The sequence below is a fragment of the Lissotriton helveticus genome, chromosome 8 (assembly GCF_964261635.1).
Source record: "Lissotriton helveticus chromosome 8, aLisHel1.1, whole genome shotgun sequence".
Lineage (NCBI taxonomy): Eukaryota > Metazoa > Chordata > Amphibia > Caudata > Salamandridae > Lissotriton > Lissotriton helveticus.
The window spans coordinates 466,969,762-466,991,828 of NC_136069.1; the positions used below are offsets into that span (position 1 = coordinate 466,969,762).

Sequence of the window (22,067 nt, forward strand, 5' to 3'; positions counted from 1 at the left end):
TTGCGTGGCACAAAAGGATAAGCACACGCACGAGCGTGTGCGATTCCGAGTTCATTCTCTCAAGCCCCATTTTTCACCTACTAAATCTCTCGCGCTGCACGGACAGTACTGCGCACTGCATTGCTAGGCGCGAGACCTAATAAACTTCTTTTGCCAAGGATGAGATAGATACGCCTAGCATGTATTATCTAACCCCCATAAGTGTAACACATATTGGCTGATAAGAGAGCTAAAATACTCTACCGTCTCACATGATACTTATGAGAAACAAATAAGTCTTACAAATATAATGTAAATAAATGTACTTCTAAAATAAACCTGTGGAAAATTGCAGAATCCAATTATTCAAAGCTTCTAAAAGTAACCTGACAGCGTGCCTCTACTAAGCATAAGTGAAACTGTGACTGATGGGAAAGATAATTAGATCTAATCTCTTTGGTATTTAGTGCTACTCATCAAATGAGTCGGGGATAGATTAATGTTGAAGGAAGGTAAAAGTTTACGTACCTGCAACTAGTTTTGTATTTTGAGTCAATTACACATTCAGATGTGATCCTCCCACCTTCCTGATGAACAGATGGGCTAGCTTTCTGGTTTCGTTTTTCCCCTATACTTCTTAGCTTTACATTCATCGCCTCACTAAATACAAAATGACATCGAGGATTGCAATAAGAACTTGATGTTGCAATGTGGGAATTGTGGGTTTTGGATGGGTGTTACCACTTGCAATTCTGACCAAGTCTATGTTCAATATCCAAAACTTTGGTATTCAATAAACACGATATGGCGAGCCCAACTACAGTAGACAAAAAAATCACTGCATGTGAATATAGAAGTGTCTGAAACACTAAAAGTTTGTTGCAGGCAAGTAACATTTTCTTTTTTTATTTAGGGTTGCTTTATATACATAAAGTGGCAACTGCATAATTTTGTTAAGTATTCTGTTGAACACAAAAAAGTATAACACAAAAATATGAAATCATATTTTAAACAAATAATTTTTTATGTCTCAGTTATTTTCACCGCCTCTTGTCAGTCAGTGCACACCGGATTTTGATTCGTTTGGAGGATTTCTCTTAGAGGATGTGAAAAAAGAAATAAAAAGAGGAAGCCGTCTGGTGAGTGAAATATGTAGTCTTTGATTTGAAGAATTATTATAATCTTGTTCACCTGAAAATAAAAATACCACCCAGCCACTCATTACAAGCTGTGAGGAAATCTGATTTGGGTGTAAACAATAGTTTCCACTCAACTCTGGAATATGAGGCTTGTTCAAAAAAAGGTTCGCATAAAGAATTCCTTCATTCTCATTTTGCTAGGTAGAACTTACAGAAATGTGACTTAGGATAGGATCAGTATTTAGGGAAAGAACTGCCGAAATTTCTGTCTGTGTAAACATTAATATCCACAGTTATTATACATTTTTTTCCCGTGGAAAAAACTTGTAATGAAGAGAGTATCTTAAACAATTACTGATTCCCACAGTACTGGTAATTCCAAAGTGCTGGCTTTCTAAGTATGTTAACTCGCTACTTCTAAAAAGGACCCTGGTATCTATCTCCCTGCTGGCTGATTCAGCCCTCTCGACTGGAAAGTGCATCATTCCCGAATATGAAAATGCAATTTAGAAGCATCTGTCCAACTCCTGTTCTCATGTGTTGAGCATTGGTATCATCTTATGGTATGAGGAGAAATGGAAGGTAATTGTATTCCTACTTATTCAACTCTTTCAGAAATAGGCATTAATCTGGAATGTATCCAATTAACATGGGTAGAGGCCTAAATTGCTATACAAGCGAGATAGTAGGGGGTTTAGTGATTGTGTTGGATCGCTAATGTTAGTAACAAGTAACACATCATCAATGAACATTAATAATTTTCCCTGGATGAAGCCTTTATCCCCGTAATGCTACAGTTTAACCCAATCTATGTGCCCAGCGATTCCAATGCCAGATAGAAAACTATAGGCAACATAGGGATCCTTGTCAAGTACTTTTGTTTATACCAACATAATCAGAAAGCTCTGTATTTGTATTTAGTTTGGAAATAGATTCTCTGTAAACCAACAGTATGCTAGAGCAAGGTTTGGGGCCTTGATTTGTTTTGTTAATTGTAAGTATTCATGTGCATATTTCAGAGCAGATTTTCTATTAACCAATTAAAAAACCTCTGGAACAAAACATATGCAGAGATGGAGCACTTACCTGTCAGACTGCACTCAGAGGAATTAGTTATCAAGCTCCTATGAAAACTAGAAAAATCATCTCTGTGGTAAATTGAACAATTCCCTCTTGAGGATATATGGCCGGATTTTGGGTTTGGTGGATGGTACTTCAGCCGTCAGAGTGCCAAAGGAGATTACCTCTGCCACTCTGATGGAGTAGCGTCTGCCAGATTCAAAGATGATGCCAGCCCAGTGGTCATCTTTGTGTCTTTCAGGTATAAAAGGTTTGGTGAATGTCTGTTTAATTTTCTTTACTCTGGCTTGATGCTGACTACTGCGGTAATGGGGCTAAGTGCAGTAAACCGCAGGCTCATTGGCTGAAAAAATAGAACTATCTAATTATTTAGGGTTAAAGATAGATATGGCACAGTAAAGATAACTAGTAAAAAAAATCTGAAAAACGTTCAATGTTTTTATGCCCAGTATACTTGCAAAGAAGCTGAATATTGGAGTTGTATCTATGGGTGTGACATTCCTAGATTAGGGTGAAAAAGTAGACATGCTGGTAATTGGTGTCCCACGTTTATACGCCACTTGTATACACAACTGGCAGATTGTAGTTATGGATTTACTGTCTTAAACTGTAGAACCAGGGAAGGGTGGTTCTCCTTTCAAGCGTTCTTTCCAGGCTGTTTTTCAGACATTCCCACTGCAGGGTCACCTCCATTCTGGGCCACCGACAACAGAGTCACAAAGCAAAGATGTATGAGGTTTCTGCACCTGGCTGCCATTAGCACAACTGAAGAAGTAATTGGGAAAGACAAAAGGGCAGGCCTCACTAAAAGGCTTCCTCTTTCTTTCACAGAGTCTCTAATCTCACCTCTCATTTCTGAAAATCACCAAAAGGCAGTGTTCAGGTTGCCTGGCCCACAGCTCCTTGCTAATAAAGTATATCTAAAGGAAACCTGTCTCTTCCTCCTTTTTAGTGACTAGGTCATGTCCCTCCAGCGGCAGAAATGGGAGCACCTTCAGCGTATGCAAGGCCAAGGGTATCCAACATGGATCCCACTGGCATCCATTACTCTGTCTCGCATACTCCATGAGTGGACCTCGCAGGCCGCACACATCATCTTGCTTAACATCCAATCAGAATGTTCACTCTAAGCACTGGGTAAGTGCGTAGAATCCAAACTTTTCATGAGTGGGCCAGTTGACCTCTGCTTCCCTGGCTCATATGAACAGGCCTTGTCTCACTAATAATTCTCAATACATTGTATTCTGCCAGCAGAACTCCACATGCTAACTGCACAACAGGGCTGTAGTTCATTCGCAGTAAATGAGGGCATGCTTGGTGCACCCTTCCAGATCACATGACAAGTCCTCCACATTCTCATAGTCAGGGAAAGGGCTGGGCTTATGTGCACATGCTAGATTAGTTTGATGCTGGGTCCAAAACTAAAAACATCAGATCAGATATATGTCCAAGGCAATTATTTAATTTTTCTCTCCCTCCTCTTTCTTCATTATCACATATAAGAGGATGTCAAAATACATGACTTGAGGGTGTGCACTGTACAAAACCTTCTCCTGTGTTTGATTTAATAAACTATGCTCCTGTTCATGAATAATACGAACCCAGGCTACCCAAAAAGTTTCCATAATAACTGATTTGGTGCTTAATTCACCGGATAGACCAAACACACTTTTTGAATGTTGAAGAGCCTTAATCGTACTTTAACTATTTTGCTGCAAGATATCTCTAAAAATGTAGGTGTTTCTAAAGTTAAGAGGTGCTTGACACCCTGGTTACTTCCTTTTTCACTTAAATTACATACTTTTACTAAATACATGCTTGCCGGTTTATTTAAAACCTATTAATGTCGAGGAAACAGCCGCCCAGTGTTGCTGTTGACCCGGGTGCCGCATGTAAAGTTCAAGAGGGTTGCATGCGGGCCCCGGGCCGTGTTTAGAAGTTTACAAGCATATTTACTTCTGAAATCATTGAGTTAACATTATCAACTGTGACAGAGACGTACAACAAAATTGGAAGCGCCTATCCTTTAAAGGCATTCAAGATCTGTGCTATTTCCCTCCCTATATATATTACATTTGGCATTTTAAGGCTGTTAGTTTTTGTGTATTCTTCATTGTTTTTTTTTTTTTTTTTAAGTTCAAGTTTATTGAAACCAACAGAAAATACAGGATGAAATGCTGTACGGAGAAATACAATATAGGAATGCAATAATACGTAATGCAAAAAGAAATTGCAAAGCGGAATCAATAAACAATATACTCTCGTTCGTGAAAAAAGGAAGGAGAGAGGGAAAAATTAAAAAGAGGGGGAGGATGAGAGTAAATAAGAAAATCAACTTGGTTACAATATCAAAAGCACAGATTACATTGAATGCAAACTAGTAACAAGAAAACAATCATGTAAATAACAGTTGAGATAGTAAAAAAATCGGACCAGGAGTATGCAAAAAGACAACAATACATAGTTCAAGGTGGCTTACGAACTGCATCAGGTATGGAGAGAGGGGCCGCAATGATTGGAGGAGGATAAGAGGGAGAAGTGGAGGAAAGGTAAGTAGTGAGTGGAATCCACAGAAGATCACGCTTGATAGCAAGGGAGACTGGGGATACATAGTTGGTGTCTAAACGATGATTAAAGCAAATAGCATTCCACCAGGCAGAATAAGAAAGATTGGAGGCGTCTTTCCAATTGGAAGTAATTAAGTGGAAAGCTACAGCTAGAAAGAGATCAAGTAACTTGTAATGGGAGGGGGAGTGAGGTAAGTCTGGGGACAGAGATCCAAGGAAAGCAACGGATGGAGAGAAGGGGGTCTGGAAATGGAAAATAGCGGAGATACGTGACCAAATTCCATGCCAGAATGAGGTAACGTTGGGACAATGGAACAACATATGGGATAAATCAGCTGAAGAGGAAGGGCAGGACCAACACGCCGGAGATAGGTCAGGAGAGAAGGACGCTAATTTAGAAGGGGAAAACAATAGCCTTTGGTAGATAAAATAAAGGGTTTGTGTTGTATTGGCAGCGCGAGAAGTTTTGTGAATCTTGATCCACAGCCTATCCCACAAGGAAATAGACCACGTGACAGATAAGTCTTGTTCCCAGGCCAGTTCAGTGCGGGTTTTAGGTCGCTCCAAAGGCGTTAAGAGGCATGAGTAGATACGAGAGGCAGAGGGAGAAGAAGTTAAGAGAGGAGATAAGTGAGGGTAAAGTGGAGGAAAGTCAGAAGAAGCTGGGAGAGATTGAAGGAAGGAGAAAAGTGCTGGGAGGAGCAGAGTATACTGTTTGTGAAAGGAGTTGGGAAGAAGATAACGAGTTTGTAACTCAGGGAAAGATAAGGGAGTACCATCACAAAGCAATTGCGAAACCCATTTTATTCCTTTAGAATGCCAGGATTTCCAGCAGAAGGAGCGGTTTTTAATACGGAGCTGTTTATTATGCCAGATGGGTTGATGAGATAAGGAAGCAGAGGACGGATAAGTAGAGGGAAGAAGAGGGGAAAGAACATGACACGAGTGCGTAATAATAGGAGAACGTAGAGAGGAAGTATGAGCTGAAAAAGCAAGAAGTTCAGAAAAGTCAAAAGGAGAGATGAAGGACTTTTCCAAGGATAACCAAGTCGGCGGATAAGTAGGAAGATCAGTAGAAACCCAACGAAGAGTCTGCTTCAGGGAGAAGGAATGATGATAAGTTGCAAAACTAGGGAATTTCACTCCTCCTTGAGATTTCTCCTTCTTGAGAGAGGAGAGCGCGATTCGAGGGGGTTTGTTTTGCCAGAGAAATTTAGAGAGAAGAGAGTCTAAGCGTTTAAAATAGTAGTTAGGAATGTGAACAGGGATCATAGAGAGGGAGTATAAAATAAGAGGTGCTAGCATCATCTTAATTGAGTTCAGTCGTCCCCACCAAGATAGAAATAGCGGGTTCCATTTGGTAATAGAGTCTGAGAGTTTCTTAGTGATAGAATCAAAGATGAATTTTAGAGTGTCTGAGATGGAAGGGGAAAACCAAAGGCCTAGGTATTTAATTTTTGAGGGTTGCCAGGAGAAACCAGTTTGATCAAAATAATGTCGTAAACAAGAGACATTAAGGGGAAGGATTTCACATTTGTCACGGTTAAGGCGATAGCCAGAGACTAAGGAGAAAGCATGAACTTGACGAAGAAAAGAGGGGATAGTAGATTCAGGATTGGAACAGTACAAAAGGATATCATCAGCGTAGACTGACAATTTGATTTGGGTAGGGCCAAGGGTGAAGCCAGTAATAGAAGCATCTTGTCTGATTTTTGTTAAAAAGGGTTCGAGTGCTACAATAAACAATAAGGGAGATAGAGGACAACCTTGGCGAACTCCTCTGGAGAGGGAAAAATAATCAGAAATCTTACCATTAGCGAAAATAGAAGCTTTGGGGCCGGAATATAGTAGAGCAATGAGGGAAATCAATTTTGGGGGAAAGCCAATCCAGGAAAGAGCACGGAACATAAAATCCCAACTAATACGATCAAACGCCTTTTCGGCGTCAAGAGCAATGGCAGCTAAAGGACATGGGAGAGTGGAAGCTTTAGTAAGGACGTTAAAGAAAACCCTCGAGTTGTCTGACGATAAGCGACCTTTGATAAAGCCAGATTGCTCCGGACCAATGAGTTCCGGTAAAACGGGATCTAAGCGGAGGGCAAGCAGTTTGGCAAAGATTTTGTAATCCGTATTTACAAGAGATATGGGCCTGTAGTTCTTGCATAAAGTAGGGTCTTTGCCGTCTTTAGGAATAAAGTCAGAAAAAGGAGTGCCTCTCCACAACTCAGTTACACCCCTATTCATGGGCCATTGAAAACGCAAACTGTCGTTTCCAACAAGGTACTTTTATTTATACCATTCAATTAAATGCTTATATTCAATTTGTCGAACAAAACATATTAAATGCAGACAAGACCTGTGTTAAACATAAGTTCAAACCAAAATGGGACTTTTGAATACACTACAATGTCAGCACACAATATATAAAAAACAATGTATGAAAAAACAGTGTATGAAAGAACAGACAGTGACATTTAAGCATACATCACACTAAATAGTGAATACGTTTTAACATTTGATTAAAGCAAAGCAGAAAAATGAAGAAAGAAAGAATAAAAGTTGAAAGAAGAGACGCGAAAAATGAATTCGAGAATCTTATAACACCAGTGGTAGCTGGTGTATGAATTGTCTTTTTCACATTAGCCGACGCGTTTCGAATCCTGGGAATTACTATCCGGATTCTCTTCAGGGCATGGTTATTCTGTCGCTATTTGAAGGAGGCTAAATCAGTGAACGTATGGCAGTGCAGGTTGTAGAGGGGTCCAAGGAAATGGAACTACCGTCATCTATTTGGAGATCGATGTTGGCGGTTGTCTCTAAGTTGAGTGCAGGTTCTTCGTCGCACTTTAATAAGTGAACTGGCCTGTGGCGCTTTAGATCAAAGTTGAGTCGGGGAAGTCCTAGTTGCTAGGAGGCATTGTTAATCGTAACCGGCGTGTTAGATTTCACACGGGGTCCGTTCCCGCTTCGTGTCTCTCGTTCTTGGCTCCCTGCGTTCTGGTGAATCTTGTGGATTCACCAGAACGCAGGGAGCCAAGAACGAGAGACACGAAGCGGGAACGGACCCCGTGTGAAATCTAACACGCCGGTTACGATTAACAATGCCTCCTAGCAACTAGGACTTCCCCGACTCAACTTTGATCTAAAGCGCCACAGGCCAGTTCACTTATTAAAGTGCGACGAAGAACCTGCACTCAACTTAGAGACAACCGCCAACATCGATCTCCAAATAGATGACGGTAGTTCCATTTCCTTGGACCCCTCTACAACCTGCACTGCCATACGTTCACTGATTTAGCCTCCTTCAAATAGCGACAGAATAACCATGCCCTGAAGAGAATCCGGATAGTAATTCCCAGGATTCGAAACGCGTCGGCTAATGTGAAAAAGACAATTCATACACCAGCTACCACTGGTGTTATAAGATTCTCGAATTCATTTTTCGCGTCTCTTCTTTCAACTTTTATTCTTTCTTTCTTCATTTTTCTGCTTTGCTTTAATCAAATGTTAAAACGTATTCACTATTTAGTGTGATGTATGCTTAAATGTCACTGTCTGTTCTTTCATACACTGTTTTTTCATACATTGTTTTTTATATATTGTGTGCTGACATTGTAGTGTATTCAAAAGTCCCATTTTGGTTTGAACTTATGTTTAACACAGGTCTTGTCTGCATTTAATATGTTTTGTTCGACAAATTGAATATAAGCATTTAATTGAATGGTATAAATAAAAGTACCTTGTTGGAAACGACAGTTTGCGTTTTCAATGGCCCATGAATAGGGGTGTAACTGAGTTGTGGAGAGGCACTCCTTTTTCTGACTGTATTACTAGGCCCAGCCTCCCCACTTGTCCACTAGGGCCAAGCTCCCCTTGTACTCCCGTCTTTAGGAATAAGGCAGATCATAGCCTCTTGAAAAGTACCTTGAGAAAAGCCATCAGAGATAAAGGAATTAAAAAGAGAATGCAAATGGGGTAAGAGTTGTTTGGAGAAATGATTATAAAATTCGATAGTAAACCCATCAGGGCCAGGGGCTTTCCCACGACGGAGAATGGAGACTGCATGAGAGATTTCTGCTAAAGTAACGTCAGATTCAAGCAGGGAAAAGTCAACATGGGCAGAGGAAGGAGGGGTAAGAGAATGGAAATAAGAAGTTAAATCATCAGGAAGAGTGGGTTGTTCGGGGGTATAAAGTTGCTTATAGAAGGAAACAAAATTGTGTAAAATATCTTCATCTTTAAAGTGTGAAATTCCTTCCGAGTCAGTGATGGACGTAATCCGAGTTCTCTCTTTTCGTGTTTTGAGATAATTGGCCAAAAGTTTACCCATCTTGTTCTGACCGCCATAATAGCGGGCATTACATTTTAAAAGGTAGGAGGAAGCGGCATCCGTGGAAGCTTTATTAAAGGCAACTTTCGCAGAAATAAGGTCTTTAAGAGAAGAATCGGAAGGAGCCTGATAGTAGGAATATTCCAATTTTTTGATCGTTGTTAAAAGGAGGGAGGTTTGACGTTCGAAACCTTTTCGTTTTTTAGAAACAAAATTAATTATAAAACCTCTAGCCGTAGCCTTAAAGGAATCCCAAATCATGGCAGGGGAAGAGTCAGAGGTAGAGTTAGTAAGGAAAAAGTCAGAAAGGAAAGCACCGAACTGGTCTGTGAATTTGGGATCAGCTAAAAGAGAGTTATTGAAACGCCATCTGCCTGGTGAGGGTGAGAAGGGAATCAGGTCAAAATCTACAAGGACAGGGGCATGATCAGATATGAGAATAGAACCAATTTCAGAATTAAGGACACATTGGGTAAGGGATTTACTAAGGAAAAGGTAATCGATACGAGATTGAGTTTTGTGAGGAGGGGAGAAATAACTGTATTCTTGGAGATCAGGATGACAGAGCCTCCAAATATCTGTGAGGGAATTACGACGAACAGCGGAAGTAAATTGGTTATGCATTTTGGATCGGACAAAAGTAACTGGGGAGTGTCTGTCAAGGAAGGGATCATGAATCTGGTTGCAGTCACCACCAAAAATAATATAATTATCAGTGAGGGAAATTAATTTATCTGAGATAGAGGGCCAGAAGGTATGATCAACAGTAACTGGAGCATAAACATTAAAAATAACAAGAGGTACATTATCAACCTTCATTCTTAATAAAACAAAACGTCCATCACTATCAATTTCAAAATGAGAATCAGTAACGGCAAATTTTTTATGAATAAGTATAACTACACCATTTTTTTTTCCCAAAGAGGGAGAGGAAAAAGTATGACCAACCCAGAGTCTTTTCAATTTAGACGATTCAGTATCATTAAGGTGCGTTTCTTGTAACATGGCAACATCAGTTTTTAACTTAGCCAAATGAGCTAAAACACGCTGTCTTTTAATTGGACTATTTAAACCTTTAACATTCCATGATGTAACTCTGAACGATAAACGGTAATAGTATGATCAAAGAAAATAATGCAAACAATGCAATACAAAGTGCAAAAAGGAAAGCTGTATTGAGAGAAAAATATGAAAGAAAGGAAAGGGAAAAAATAGGATAAAGTCAAGAAGAAAAAGGAGTAAAGAGGTGAAGAAAAAAGCAAGTAAAAAGTGGAAGGAAGATGTAAGGAGCAGAAGAGAGAATAAGGAGAAAGAAAGAAAAAAAGAAGACACAGTGACCAAATAATAACATAGAATCGTAACATACCTACGAATGACGGATTCAAAAGAAACAATGGGGAAGGAGGAACCAGACGGAGTGACGGTAGTACCGGGGAAAACAGGACGGAGGGCCGGGAGGCATCATTTCAAGGGGATGGAATAACTGTGGAGAAAGAACATGAGACAGTTAGTACAGATACGACAAGATGGGAAAAACATGTGGCAGGACAAGAAGATAAACAACAAGGAGTAGGGAATATAAATTCAGCCAGCAGACGAGGAGGAGGAGGATTCCATAGGATCAGCATGGTGAGCGTTGATGAAACTGCGAAGGCGAAGAGGGTCCTCAAACGTTGTAGTCTTGTTATTATAAGTAACTTTAAAGAGGCACGGATGAAAAAGGCCATAACGAGCACCCATGTCCCGAAGAGCAGGTCGTAAGTCCAAAAAGGCCTTCCTCCTGGCAGCAGTGACCTGGGCGTAATCCTGTGCAAAGAATAATGTAGAACCGGACCAGGTAATGCGCTGAGAGGATTTTGCCGCTGAAAGAACTTTCAAAAGGTCCGTGTATTCCAGGAAATACAGGATCACCCCTCTAGGTTTCTGAGAAGGGGAGGTGGAGGACGGAGGACGACCTAGTCTATGTGCTCTTTGAATGTTCAACCGGGTATCCTCTGGCATATGAAGAACTTTGGGGATGAAGGATTTGAAGAAACCAATAGGATCTGTCCCCTCTTGTCCTTCCTCAAGGCCGTAGATACGAAGGTTATTTCGCCTATTACGATTTTCAAGCTGCTCCACCTGACGCTGAAGGGTAGTAACTTGAGAATGTAGAGGAGATATCTTCGCACAGTTATTCGCAAGAGATGAAAGGGATTGCTCTACATCCGTAACCCTGCTGTCAAGCTGTGACCAGGAATCAGTGAGCACTTGGAGTTTCGCATTAGTATCTTCCATAAAAGGGCGCAAAGCCCGGATTTCCTCCAACAATAACTCCATGGAAACAGGAGATGATGATTTCGGAGGCGAAGGGGGGTTTTGCCTGGGGCGTTTTGTAAGAGATTTCCCAGAGGGAGCTGGTAGAGACTCAGACGCCGCCATCTTGTCTTCAGAGAGGGAAGATAAGGTAGAATGAGACCGAGAAAACTCGGTGAAAATCTTCGAATTTTTAATGAAAATATGCTTGGTAGGCGCAGCGGATGTATTGCCTTTAGGTTTACCCATATATAGCCTTGAGAGAACTGAAGTCGGCGTTAATAACTTTTGGAGGTCGTCAAAGAGGTAAAATGGCCGCCGAATGAAAGTCAGTCAAAAAAGGCAGGGAATTATTGAAAAATGAGCGTAAACTGCAGCATACCTGAAAGGAAGAAAGGAATAGGAGGATTGAAGAAGGAATCCCCACAGAAATCCAAAGGCAGTCCTTGATACTGCGACAAAGCTCAGCCGGTGAGAAATCAAAATGGCGGTCGCATCGCGACGTGTAGCTGCGCAACTCACATCAGTCGGAAATCGGCATTGTCGCACTCCAGCGAAGCCGCCAAGAAACAGGGATGGAGGAGAGATGATCCGACGTCCTCACATCGCAGAACGAAGACTGTGCAAGAGCTGAGCGAGTCAGGAGAGATGCCGTTCACCGGACAGCCCGAAGAGCTTCACCCGGACACCGCCATACGCGTCGGGCGCCAAGCCACGCCCCCCTCTTCATTGTTTTATTTTGACAACTTCTAATTATGAATTTTAAAACACTGTACTCGCACAATAGAAGGTCTTTGGAATCCTCTGTGTGCTCCCAAATGTTTCTATTGGAGCGTTGTTGTTGGAAATATATTTATTTGTTCATTTTGACAAAAATGCTTGTTTTTCATTACAGGCAAATATACAATAGTGAAGGTTTCTGTGTTGTGTATGTGCAGGTTGTTTAGCAATCCAAGTGAACCAATTAGTGTTGTTGATGACCATAGTGCCAAATAATCAGCTGTAGTTAATCTTTATTTCACCCAGTTGGTTGGGAGAGCGGATATAAATGCTACCTAAATTTGTTGCAAGGTTTGTCGTGTAAGGGAAAATAATAGTATGGCCATAACATTGTTTTAAGCCATTTAGGGCCATATGTTAGTGGGCTTCAGATGTAGTTTCAGATGTAGGGGGCCAAAATATTACCGAATCTGTAAATTTACCGAATCGGTAAATTTACAGATTCTGTAAATTACCGAATCGGTCAATTTACCGATTCTGTAAATTACCGAATCAGTAAATTTACAGATTCGGTAATATGGGATGTAGATGGCACTGAAAACAGTGCCACAGGCCCTTAATAATTCGTTATTTACCATCAAATACTAATTGATGGTAAATAATGAATTCCTGTGTACATGCACATCTGTGAATGTACACCTGTGCCATGTGACACACATACATGCCCTTAGGGCACATGGCACACAAGCCTGAATCCGGGGTGCAACAGGGTGTCAAAGTGACACCCTGTCGCCCTTGTAAAATCGGTAATTTTATACCGATTCGGTAATTGCCATTGGTTCCTATGGGCCTCAAGGCCCATAGGAATCAATGGCAATTACCGAATCGGTAAATACCGATCCGGTGATTATCGAATGTTACCGATTCGGTAAGTATTTCGGTAAAAATACCTACATAGCATTTACCGATTTGTAAATACCGAATCAGTAAAATTCGGTATTAACGAATCGGTAAATACCATTTACCTACATGAGGCCTTTGATGTATTAAAATGCCAATCACGTTATCCAATTTGCCTCTTAGCACCAGTTACTGTGTAGTTCAGAAAGCTGTGATCAATGGTTCATTTTTGTCAAAGATCTGGACTATACCTTATCGGAGGCTGCAGTGTAATACATAAGCACACATACTGTTTCAAGTTCCTGTCTCTGTGTGGAACAGTGACAGCACTGTAATACTACAGTGACAGCACTGTAATACTATCACTTGTTGCAAAACGTTCCCAAATCCTGTTAAAAGTCAGATTTAGTATTCTACATTTGCTAAGTGCTGTTTTTATAGCTTGTGTGATTTAGAAAAAATAAATATGCAACAGTTATCCTTAACCCCAAACAATATGTCCTGTACTTTGGGTGATAAGAATTCCACACCCCTGTTCTATAATTTTAGGTATTGATACTTTGTCCTACTCCTACCTTTGTATTGATACTGTCTCTCCTTTGAGTATTGGCCATGGTACAGAACCATTCCATGGTGTGAAGTTTGCCCCAAACCGATAGAGGTTAGTATACAAAGGAGCAATGAGTATTTTCACCCATGCTTCCATGTTTCCTCTAATAAAATTGCTTGAAATGTCTTTAGGGTCTGAAAAGATTGAAGGATGGAATAACCTAATCATACCAAAAGTATCTGATTGTATACTTTGCATGCCTATTCCTTTCCAAACTATCTTGATAAATATGAACTTATTGATCAAACCACAGAGAATTTATAGTCCGCTGTTTTTCCATTTTAACATGTATTTGATTCCAGTCTTGTGCTGATCTTTGGACATGCCATCTACATTTTTCTAATTTCAAAGACTGCCCAGTAAGAAGTGGCTGATCTAATGAAGGTGTTAGTGTTAATGATGTGAGCTCTTCCCACTTAATGCAGAAGAACTCAGTTTGTTGTTACAAATAAACTGAAATAGACACGTGTTAACCCATAACGCATTCAAGCTGTTATTCAGTGGTGTTCCACTTAATTACCTCACCGCTGTTCTGCTTTAACACAACAATATTTGCAGAAGTAGGCATCTGCTATTTCATGCATATTCTTTGTGATATTGGTTGCTTTCCCTTGATTGTATCCAACCTCCTTTCCAATTTCGAGGAAGAGTTCTGAATTAGATGTAGGATGTATTACGTCTCAACCCAAAAGGTTTTATATGTGAATTAAAAATTTTTAGTTATCTATTTGATTTTTCGCTATTGCTGTAAGTGGCAAGGCCAGTGTATTATTACTAGCCGACTTAGAGTGGCATGTGCTATACAAGTGCTAATTATAAAAATAAAGTGATGCGCAAAAGATTCCTCATAGCTTCTGTAATGTGTCTGTATAGGCTCACAAAAGTTAGAAAACTGTATTGTTTAAAGAAAATACAGGATGTATCTAAAATTGCACTTTAAAAAAATATTTGAGGTGCTCAGCGAGGAGTCTGTGGGTACCATCTCTTGTTTACTTGAAAAACTAATTACATTCATTAATGTAGTTGGCTTTACATTTACCATTATACATTAAGAACTGTGACTAATATGTACTAAAACATTTTCCCATAGACCCAGAACGAGTAAACCCCTTTGATACATCGACTACATGACCCAGTCTATAAGTTAATATGCTAAACATCAGAAGAGTTTAATAAAAATAGGTCATATAAATATTTTATAAATCCATCTTCCCAAATTTGCTCACAACTTTATTGATTTGCCCAGACGGGGCAAATTGAAGATATATTAGCTAAGCAAATTAACTGCTCAAAAACAATCTTTCTTCCTTGCTTTTTAAATTTATACTCCTTAAGATTCACCCCTCACCCATAGTTCCGTATTCTACCAAATCCAGGCCCACATATTCAGGTGTCTAGCTGATCCTAAGCAACATAAATCAATTTCACTGCCCATTAAAAGCGCTCATAAATTAGTTGAAATGCTCCAGTGGGGTACATTGCATTGAGCAAGAATGCATATGTATTCCACTTAAAGAAATTACATTACTTCCACAAAAGCTCACAATGAAGGTATTTTCCCCTTTCCACTTCACAGTAGTTGCTGTGGGATAATTGTGAAACGTATTTTAAACAACATAAGTCATTAAGTTTTCCTTCCTGTTGACTCCAAATGTAATGTTCATTAAATGTCAGGTTATGTTATCCGAGCCAACTAGATAGTCAAACTATCCTTCTAGATTCAAATAAGTGCAAATATATATTTTTCATTTATACAGCTAAGACCTTAATAGGACTTCACTAGACATAGTCTAACATTGTTATCCCAAACAAACAAGGTTATTTAGTAGTAATAAAATGTATTCGATCAAATTCATCATAAAAGCATATACATCATAAATTCATTTATATAAAACATATAATGCAATGTAATAGATAAGAACGACTGTACATCATATATTTACAATTAAAATTAGGTTAAAAAGTTCCATAGAATTGGAGAGGTCTCAGGTCTCTTTCTGAACCTGCGTAAATCTATCCTCTGGGTGCTGGATGGAAGTGATGTGGCGGATCCTTGGGCGCTGGAACTACAAGTGGTTACACACGGCCTGCAATATTTGGGAGTATTCCTGTCGAGATCGGCCGACGTTGCTTGGGAGCGTAATGTCGTCCCAGTTTGGGATCGAGTACAGTCGGATGTCAAAACTTGGTCTCGGATGCCCCTCTCGATATTTGGCAGGTCCGCCATTTTTAAGATGGTGGCGCTTCCACGTCTCCTGTACCAGTTGCAGAACCATCCGTATCCGATTACACCCCAGTGGTTCCGACAGGTTAATTCGATCTTAGGCCGTTTTCTGTGGGCTGGGGGGACGGCCAGAGTGGCACTTCGTACGTGCTTCTTGTCCACCTATTGTGGTGGCCTGGCCACCTCGGACCTGTTGTCCTATTACCAGGCCGCACATCTGCTTATCCTGAACGACTGGTGGTACAGCGACAGGGGGGATCCGGCTTATGCCCTGGAACGCTCCTTGATGGGCGACAACCCACTCCACACAGTGCTTTACTCGGCCCGCTTGCGGCGGGATCTGCCGAGAGTGACATGCCTTGTTTTTGCCATATGGAGACAGGCCTTGCGCCGTGTGGGCTGGTGGGGTCGCCTGACCGCGGAGACGCCGCTATGGCGTAACGGGCTATTGCCTGAGTTGTCGGCGTTGACGGGATTCGATGGCTGGGATGCGATAGGGATTTCGCGACTGGGGAATGTGATGTCCGGTACGACGCTCAAGTCCTTTCAGGCACTTAGAGCTGAGTTCGATATGCCCCAATCCCAATTCTTTCGGTATTTACAACTGCGCCATGCATTGTGGCCCAGCATCGCCAACTTGGATTCCCTCCCCGACTTTAGTCCCATCGAGGCGAAGGTCTTTATGGGGGATCTGGGAGAGAAAAAGGTCTCTCGCATCTATCAGACTTTGGTCACTCATTGCTCCTCCACCCTTCTTCCGTTAAAGGCGATTTGGGAAGCTGATGTTGGCCCCCTCGATGAAGATGACTGGAGGGAGGCTCTGGAGTCCCCTAGGGGAGCAGCCATTGCTATGCGGCTTAGGCTCATTCAGTTCAAAATTCTCCATAGGGCCTACTTCACCCGTGAACGATTGTGGAAGGCTGGCCTGATTGAGTCCCCGGAGTGTTTGCGCTGTGGAGATGCCGTGGGCAGTTTGCTTCATACATTATGGTCATGCCCGAGGTTGGTGGGCTTCTGGAGCGGTGTGTGGGACTGCCTGTCGGAGGTATTGGGTTGGACTCTTCCTCGCACCCATCGCCTAGGCCTGCTCCACGTTTTAGAGGGAGTTGGTGGTAATGTATATAAACGGCACTTGCTGCTTCTGGGTCTGGTAGTGGCCAAAAGGGACTTGGCCCGAGCCTGGAAGGATGTGAGGCCCCCCCCCCTGGGTGCATGGAGGGCCGAACTGGACTTTTGCATGGGCCTGTAACGGCCGATCTTTGAAGCACGCGGTTGCCCCCGCAAACATTTCAAGATATGGAAGAAGTGGGCCGAGTATAGGGGGTTGACTCTTGACCCTCCAGCGGCACTGGAAGAAGACCTCTAGACTTGTGTTGTTGGCTAGTTCTTGCATTGTGCTACAAATCTTATTCCATGATGTGACACAGCGGCGATTAATACACACGTGCTAAGGGGTGGGGTGGGATGTTGGGAGGGAGTTGGGAGGAATGGGTAGTTTGGGTTTGAAAAGGTGGGGGAAGGCATGATAATGTTCCTATATATCTGTCTTTTCTGGATTGCTTAGCTGGCCACTTGGTTCTGTACTAAAATGGAGAATTGATGCTTGGTGGTGTTCTCCTGATTGTGGGGAGCCACGCAAATTGCTTGCTTATTCCTACCAATAAAATTTGTTGTGAAAAAAAAAAAAGTTCCATAGAAAACGTAGAAAACAATGATCAAAGTAAGTACATCAAGTGACATGTGCATGGGCTGCCGGGCTGCTATTTCTCTCTAAGAGCTTTGTTCTTGTTAGCCATGCACAACCCAAAAATTTAGCCACACCACATCCAAAGTAAGGGAGGAGGTGTCAGTTTTTAAGATGCGCAATGCCTCCCAGTAGTTCTTGGAGCCAAGCATTTTACAGACTGGTTTGAGCCACTTGGCTCTAGCCATCCTGTACGGGCACGCAAAGAAGAAATAGGCAATGGACTCATTTGGGGCTGCACAGCCTGGGCAGGGAACAGATGGAGAATTGTGCCGGTTCCAGGTTGCTGTCACCTCGTTTAGCGGAAGAGTCCCTATTCTCATTTTCAGATAGAGTGCCCTATCCCTTTCAATGAAATCAAGAAAGGATTCTAATTTGCAAATGGGTTTATGCATCTCTTCTGCCTGTACCCATTGCCAGTAGGCGCTTTTTAGGTCCTGCTTGGATGGCGGAGTCTGACTAGCTCAAGCCTCCCCAAACCCAATATCAATTAAAAGCTGTCTGAGGTTGGTGATCCATTTGATCCTATTTCCTATGTCAGCTATTATCAATTCGCCAAGGGCAGCAGCATAATTGGACAGCTCAGGGGTCCTTCTTATGCATGCCTAAAAGAGTAGGGGGCGCAGACGTACAATATCCTTGATGGAACATCTTCCCAAATCCTGGTAAAGGGGCTTCAGAGGGGTGGAGGTTGGAAGAGAGACGAGATCCCTAAAGAACTTATTTTTGGATCTTGCCAGTTCAGTGGTGTTCTCGAAGCCTTATAACTCGGTCCGTATAAGGCCGAGGGTAGCGCTTTACCATCATAGACCACAAGGTCCGGAGCAACTGGACTTCTTACAGACAGATGCTGCTCTCTTATGTTAGCCCCGGACACCCGTTTGTGGCTAAGGAGCATCTTGGCCATGTGGGAACTCCATTTCATCCCTTTTAGGACCCGGATTCCCAGATAGTCAAAAGGCTCAACGGTGTCAAGTGGAACATCATTAAGGGTAATGCCGTTTCTGAAACGTTTCGGTGGGTTGATTATCATTAACTTTGTTTTGCTTGTATTTATTGTCAACCCCCGAGAGTCGCAAAAAAGGCTAAATCTGTTTAAAAGTTTCTGAAGGCCGCCCGGTGTTTTGGAAATCAGGAGGGTATCGTCGGCGAACAGGAGGGTGGGGGTTTTCTCCCCGGCCAGAACTGGAGCGTCAGCTGGTACCACTTCAAGATGATCTACCACCCCGTTCATAAATAAAGAGAACAGGGTTGGGGCCAGGACGCAACCCTGGCGCACCCCCCTGTTCACCACGGCCCTCTCCGTCAGCTGCCCCTGAGAGCCCCACCTTATTCTGGCAAATTGTCCTCATGGAGACGTTTTATAAAATTGAGAATCTGAGGGGAGATGCCCAGTTCATGCAGGACCTGCCAAAGCTTGGCGCGTGGCACGAGATCGAATGCGGTCTTCAGATCCATGAACGCCATAAACAAACTACCTTTCCCAATCACCACTGCTTTCCAGTGAATCATGAAAAATCTGAAGACCTGGTCTATCGTGCCCACCTTCTGTCTAAAGCCAGCTTGGAGAGGATATTCCCGTCCTCCATCCAGGACCTCAGCCTCATAAGGAGGACCCTACCAACCACCTTCAGAATCACATCGATTAAACAAATCGGCCTGTAGTTGGCAGGGACCGCCTTATTTTCCCTTTTGTAAATTAGTACAACCTCCGCACCTTTCCATGACTCAGGGACACCAGACCCCCCATCTATCAAATTCATTAACAGTCAGGTCTGGCAGCCTTACCAGGAGAGATGCAGCTTATTGCTAGGACCACCTCACCGTCCTGAAGTCTTCATAAGCGGTCGCTCCCCACGCAGCTCCCCGCACTGACTGCTGTGGTATCGTTGCGCTTACTCGCATTGCCTTGCACGTTTACTTTAAATTAATTTATCATAGCGCTATTACTGTTGTGGTATCGTAGCGCTTACTCGCATTGCCTTGCCTGTTTGCTTTCAACTAAACTATTGTAGCGCTATTACTGTTGTGGGATCGTAGCGCTTCTCGCATTGCTCCTACATCATTGTTGCCTGTTTGTTTTTAATTAATTTATCCTAGCGCCATAGCTCCTAAACGCGCATTAGTGCCTGTCTGCTGTTTTGTTTAAATAATTATCGTAGCGCTATATTCAGAAATCGCGCAGTCAGTAGATTTTTATTGTGCTTGGCTGCCTTTAGTTGAATAGTTCCATTAGTGCATAGCGTTCACTTCAGGTTGTGCCCCCAATCCAGTTTCGCTTTTGGCCTGCTGCCATTTTGTGCTTTGTTGTGGTGCCTCCCTGCCCGGACCTCCACCCCGATCCCGCCTCCCAGCTGCCCCTCCCTCGCCCCTCCCCCCTCCACAACCTACATATGACAGATGCCTTTACGCGCAGCGTTCACGCGCCCCATGCGCGCCCCATGCGCGCCCCATGCGCGCCGAAGGTGCGCCAAAGGTAAGCCCGTCTACGCCCGTCCGCGCCTAGACCGCGCCCAGCGCCAGACCCCCTGGCCCCCGCATTTCCCAATCCACCCGCATTACTTATGACGCTGCAACCCTCACAGCCCTTAACCCCAGCCGACAACTAGACTGCTACCAAGCCGCCCCAGGTCACACCCATGGACCCTTTACCTGCCACTCCTGCAAGCTCGACTGCATCAGAACCCACACCAAATCCACAAACTCCAAACAAAGCTCCGACACTAACCACCTAAAGTGCATCCTGATCAACACCCGCTCAGTCCACAGACACTCCATTGAACTCTGGGACCTACTCGACACTACATCGCCGGATGTCGCCTTCCTTACAGAAACATGGATGAACGCCTCATCAGCGCCCGACATCGCCATAGCCATCCCAGAAGCCTACAAGATCATCCGAAAGGATCGCACCAACCAAACAGGAGGAGGCATCGCCATCGTCCATAAGAACACCATCCGCATTACGACCAGTTCCGATGATAACCTCGCTTCCGCCGAACACCTTCACTTCCAGATCCACACCGACCCCAAAACCACACTCAGGGGCACCCTCATCTACAGACCCCAAGGACCCCGCACACAATTCAGCGAAGACATCACTGACTTCATCAGCCCACACGCCCTCCCCTCCAAGGACTATATTCTACTGGGAGACCTCAACTTCCACCTGGAAAAGAAAAACGACAACAACACCACCACCCTTCTGGATAACCTGGCCAATCTAGGACTCAAACAACTGGTAGACACCCCCACTCACCACGCCGGACACACGCTCAACCCTATCTTCACCTCCAGCAAGCACATTTCCTTCAATCACACCACAGCTCTCCATTGGACAGACCACAGTTGCGTTCACTTCAACTACAAAAAATCCACGACCCACAACCCCCCACTACCTATTCCTCGAAGAAATTGGAACAAAATCACCACCGAACAACTCTTCACATCGCTTCACCAAAATCCCCCCACCAAATGAACGGACCCTAACCAAGCAGCCACTAACCTCACCCAATGGATCACCCATAGCGCAGACGAACTTGCACCCCTGAAAAACCATCTAATCAAGCAAGGTAGCAAAAAAGCCCCCTGGTTCAACGAGGACCTTAAGAAATCCAAGAAGCTCTGTGGTACTCTCGAGAAAACCTGGAATAAAAAAACAACCACTGACAACCTAGCCACCTTCAAGAACGCCACCCGCAAACACCACCAACTAATCTGATCCACCAAGAAATCAGCATTCAAAGATCGACTTGACAACAATGCCCAAAACAGCAAAGAACTATTCAACATCGTCAAAGAATTTACTAACCCCACCGCCGGCACTAACGATATTTCTCCCTCCCAAGACCTCTGCGACTCTCTATCCTCATTCTTCCACAATAAAATCGCCGTAATACATAACAGCTTTGACTACCAGGCCGAAGACATGTCCACTCCACCCATTTCCGATCCAACACCGCCCTCTAACATCCTTTACGCTTGGAACACAATCACCACTGAAGACACCATCCGCCTGATGAACTCCATCCACTCTGGATCGCCAACCGACCCATGCCCCCACCACATTTTCAACAAAGCTGACTCCATCATCGCACCCCACCTCCGCGATGTCATCAACTGTTCCTTCAACTCCGCTACCTTCCCGGAAATCTGAAAACATGCCGAACTCAGCGCCCTTCTGAAGAAACCCACAGCAGACCCCACTGATCTTAAGAACTACCGCCCCATCTCGCTCCTCCCTTTCCCCGCCAAAGTCATTGAGAAAGCCGTCAATAGTCAGCTCGCCGCCTTCCTCGAATCCAACAAATCCCTCGACCCTTCACAATCCGGCTTCCGAGCCAAACACAGCACCGAAACGGCCCTCATCGCAGCAACAGACGACATCCGAACACTACTGGACAATGGAGAAACAGTTGCCCTCATCTTACTTGACCTCTCCGCAGCCTTCGACACAGTCTGTCATAACACCCTCATTCA

The 22,067-nt window shown here is 43.2% G+C and overlaps 1 protein-coding gene across 8 annotated transcripts in view; it reads left to right on the forward strand.

Annotated features, from left to right (window-relative positions):
- PHF11 (PHD finger protein 11) overlaps positions 1-22,067 on the forward strand; it is a 500,916-nt gene that overhangs the window by 51,023 nt on the left and 427,826 nt on the right. For all 8 annotated transcript variants that reach the window (XM_078657356.1, XM_078657358.1, XM_078657357.1 and 5 more), the window contains exon 2: positions 1,014-1,118. In XM_078657356.1, coding sequence (XP_078513482.1) covers positions 1,014-1,118 — 105 coding nt within the window. The remainder of the gene's footprint in view (positions 1-1,013; positions 1,119-22,067) is intronic.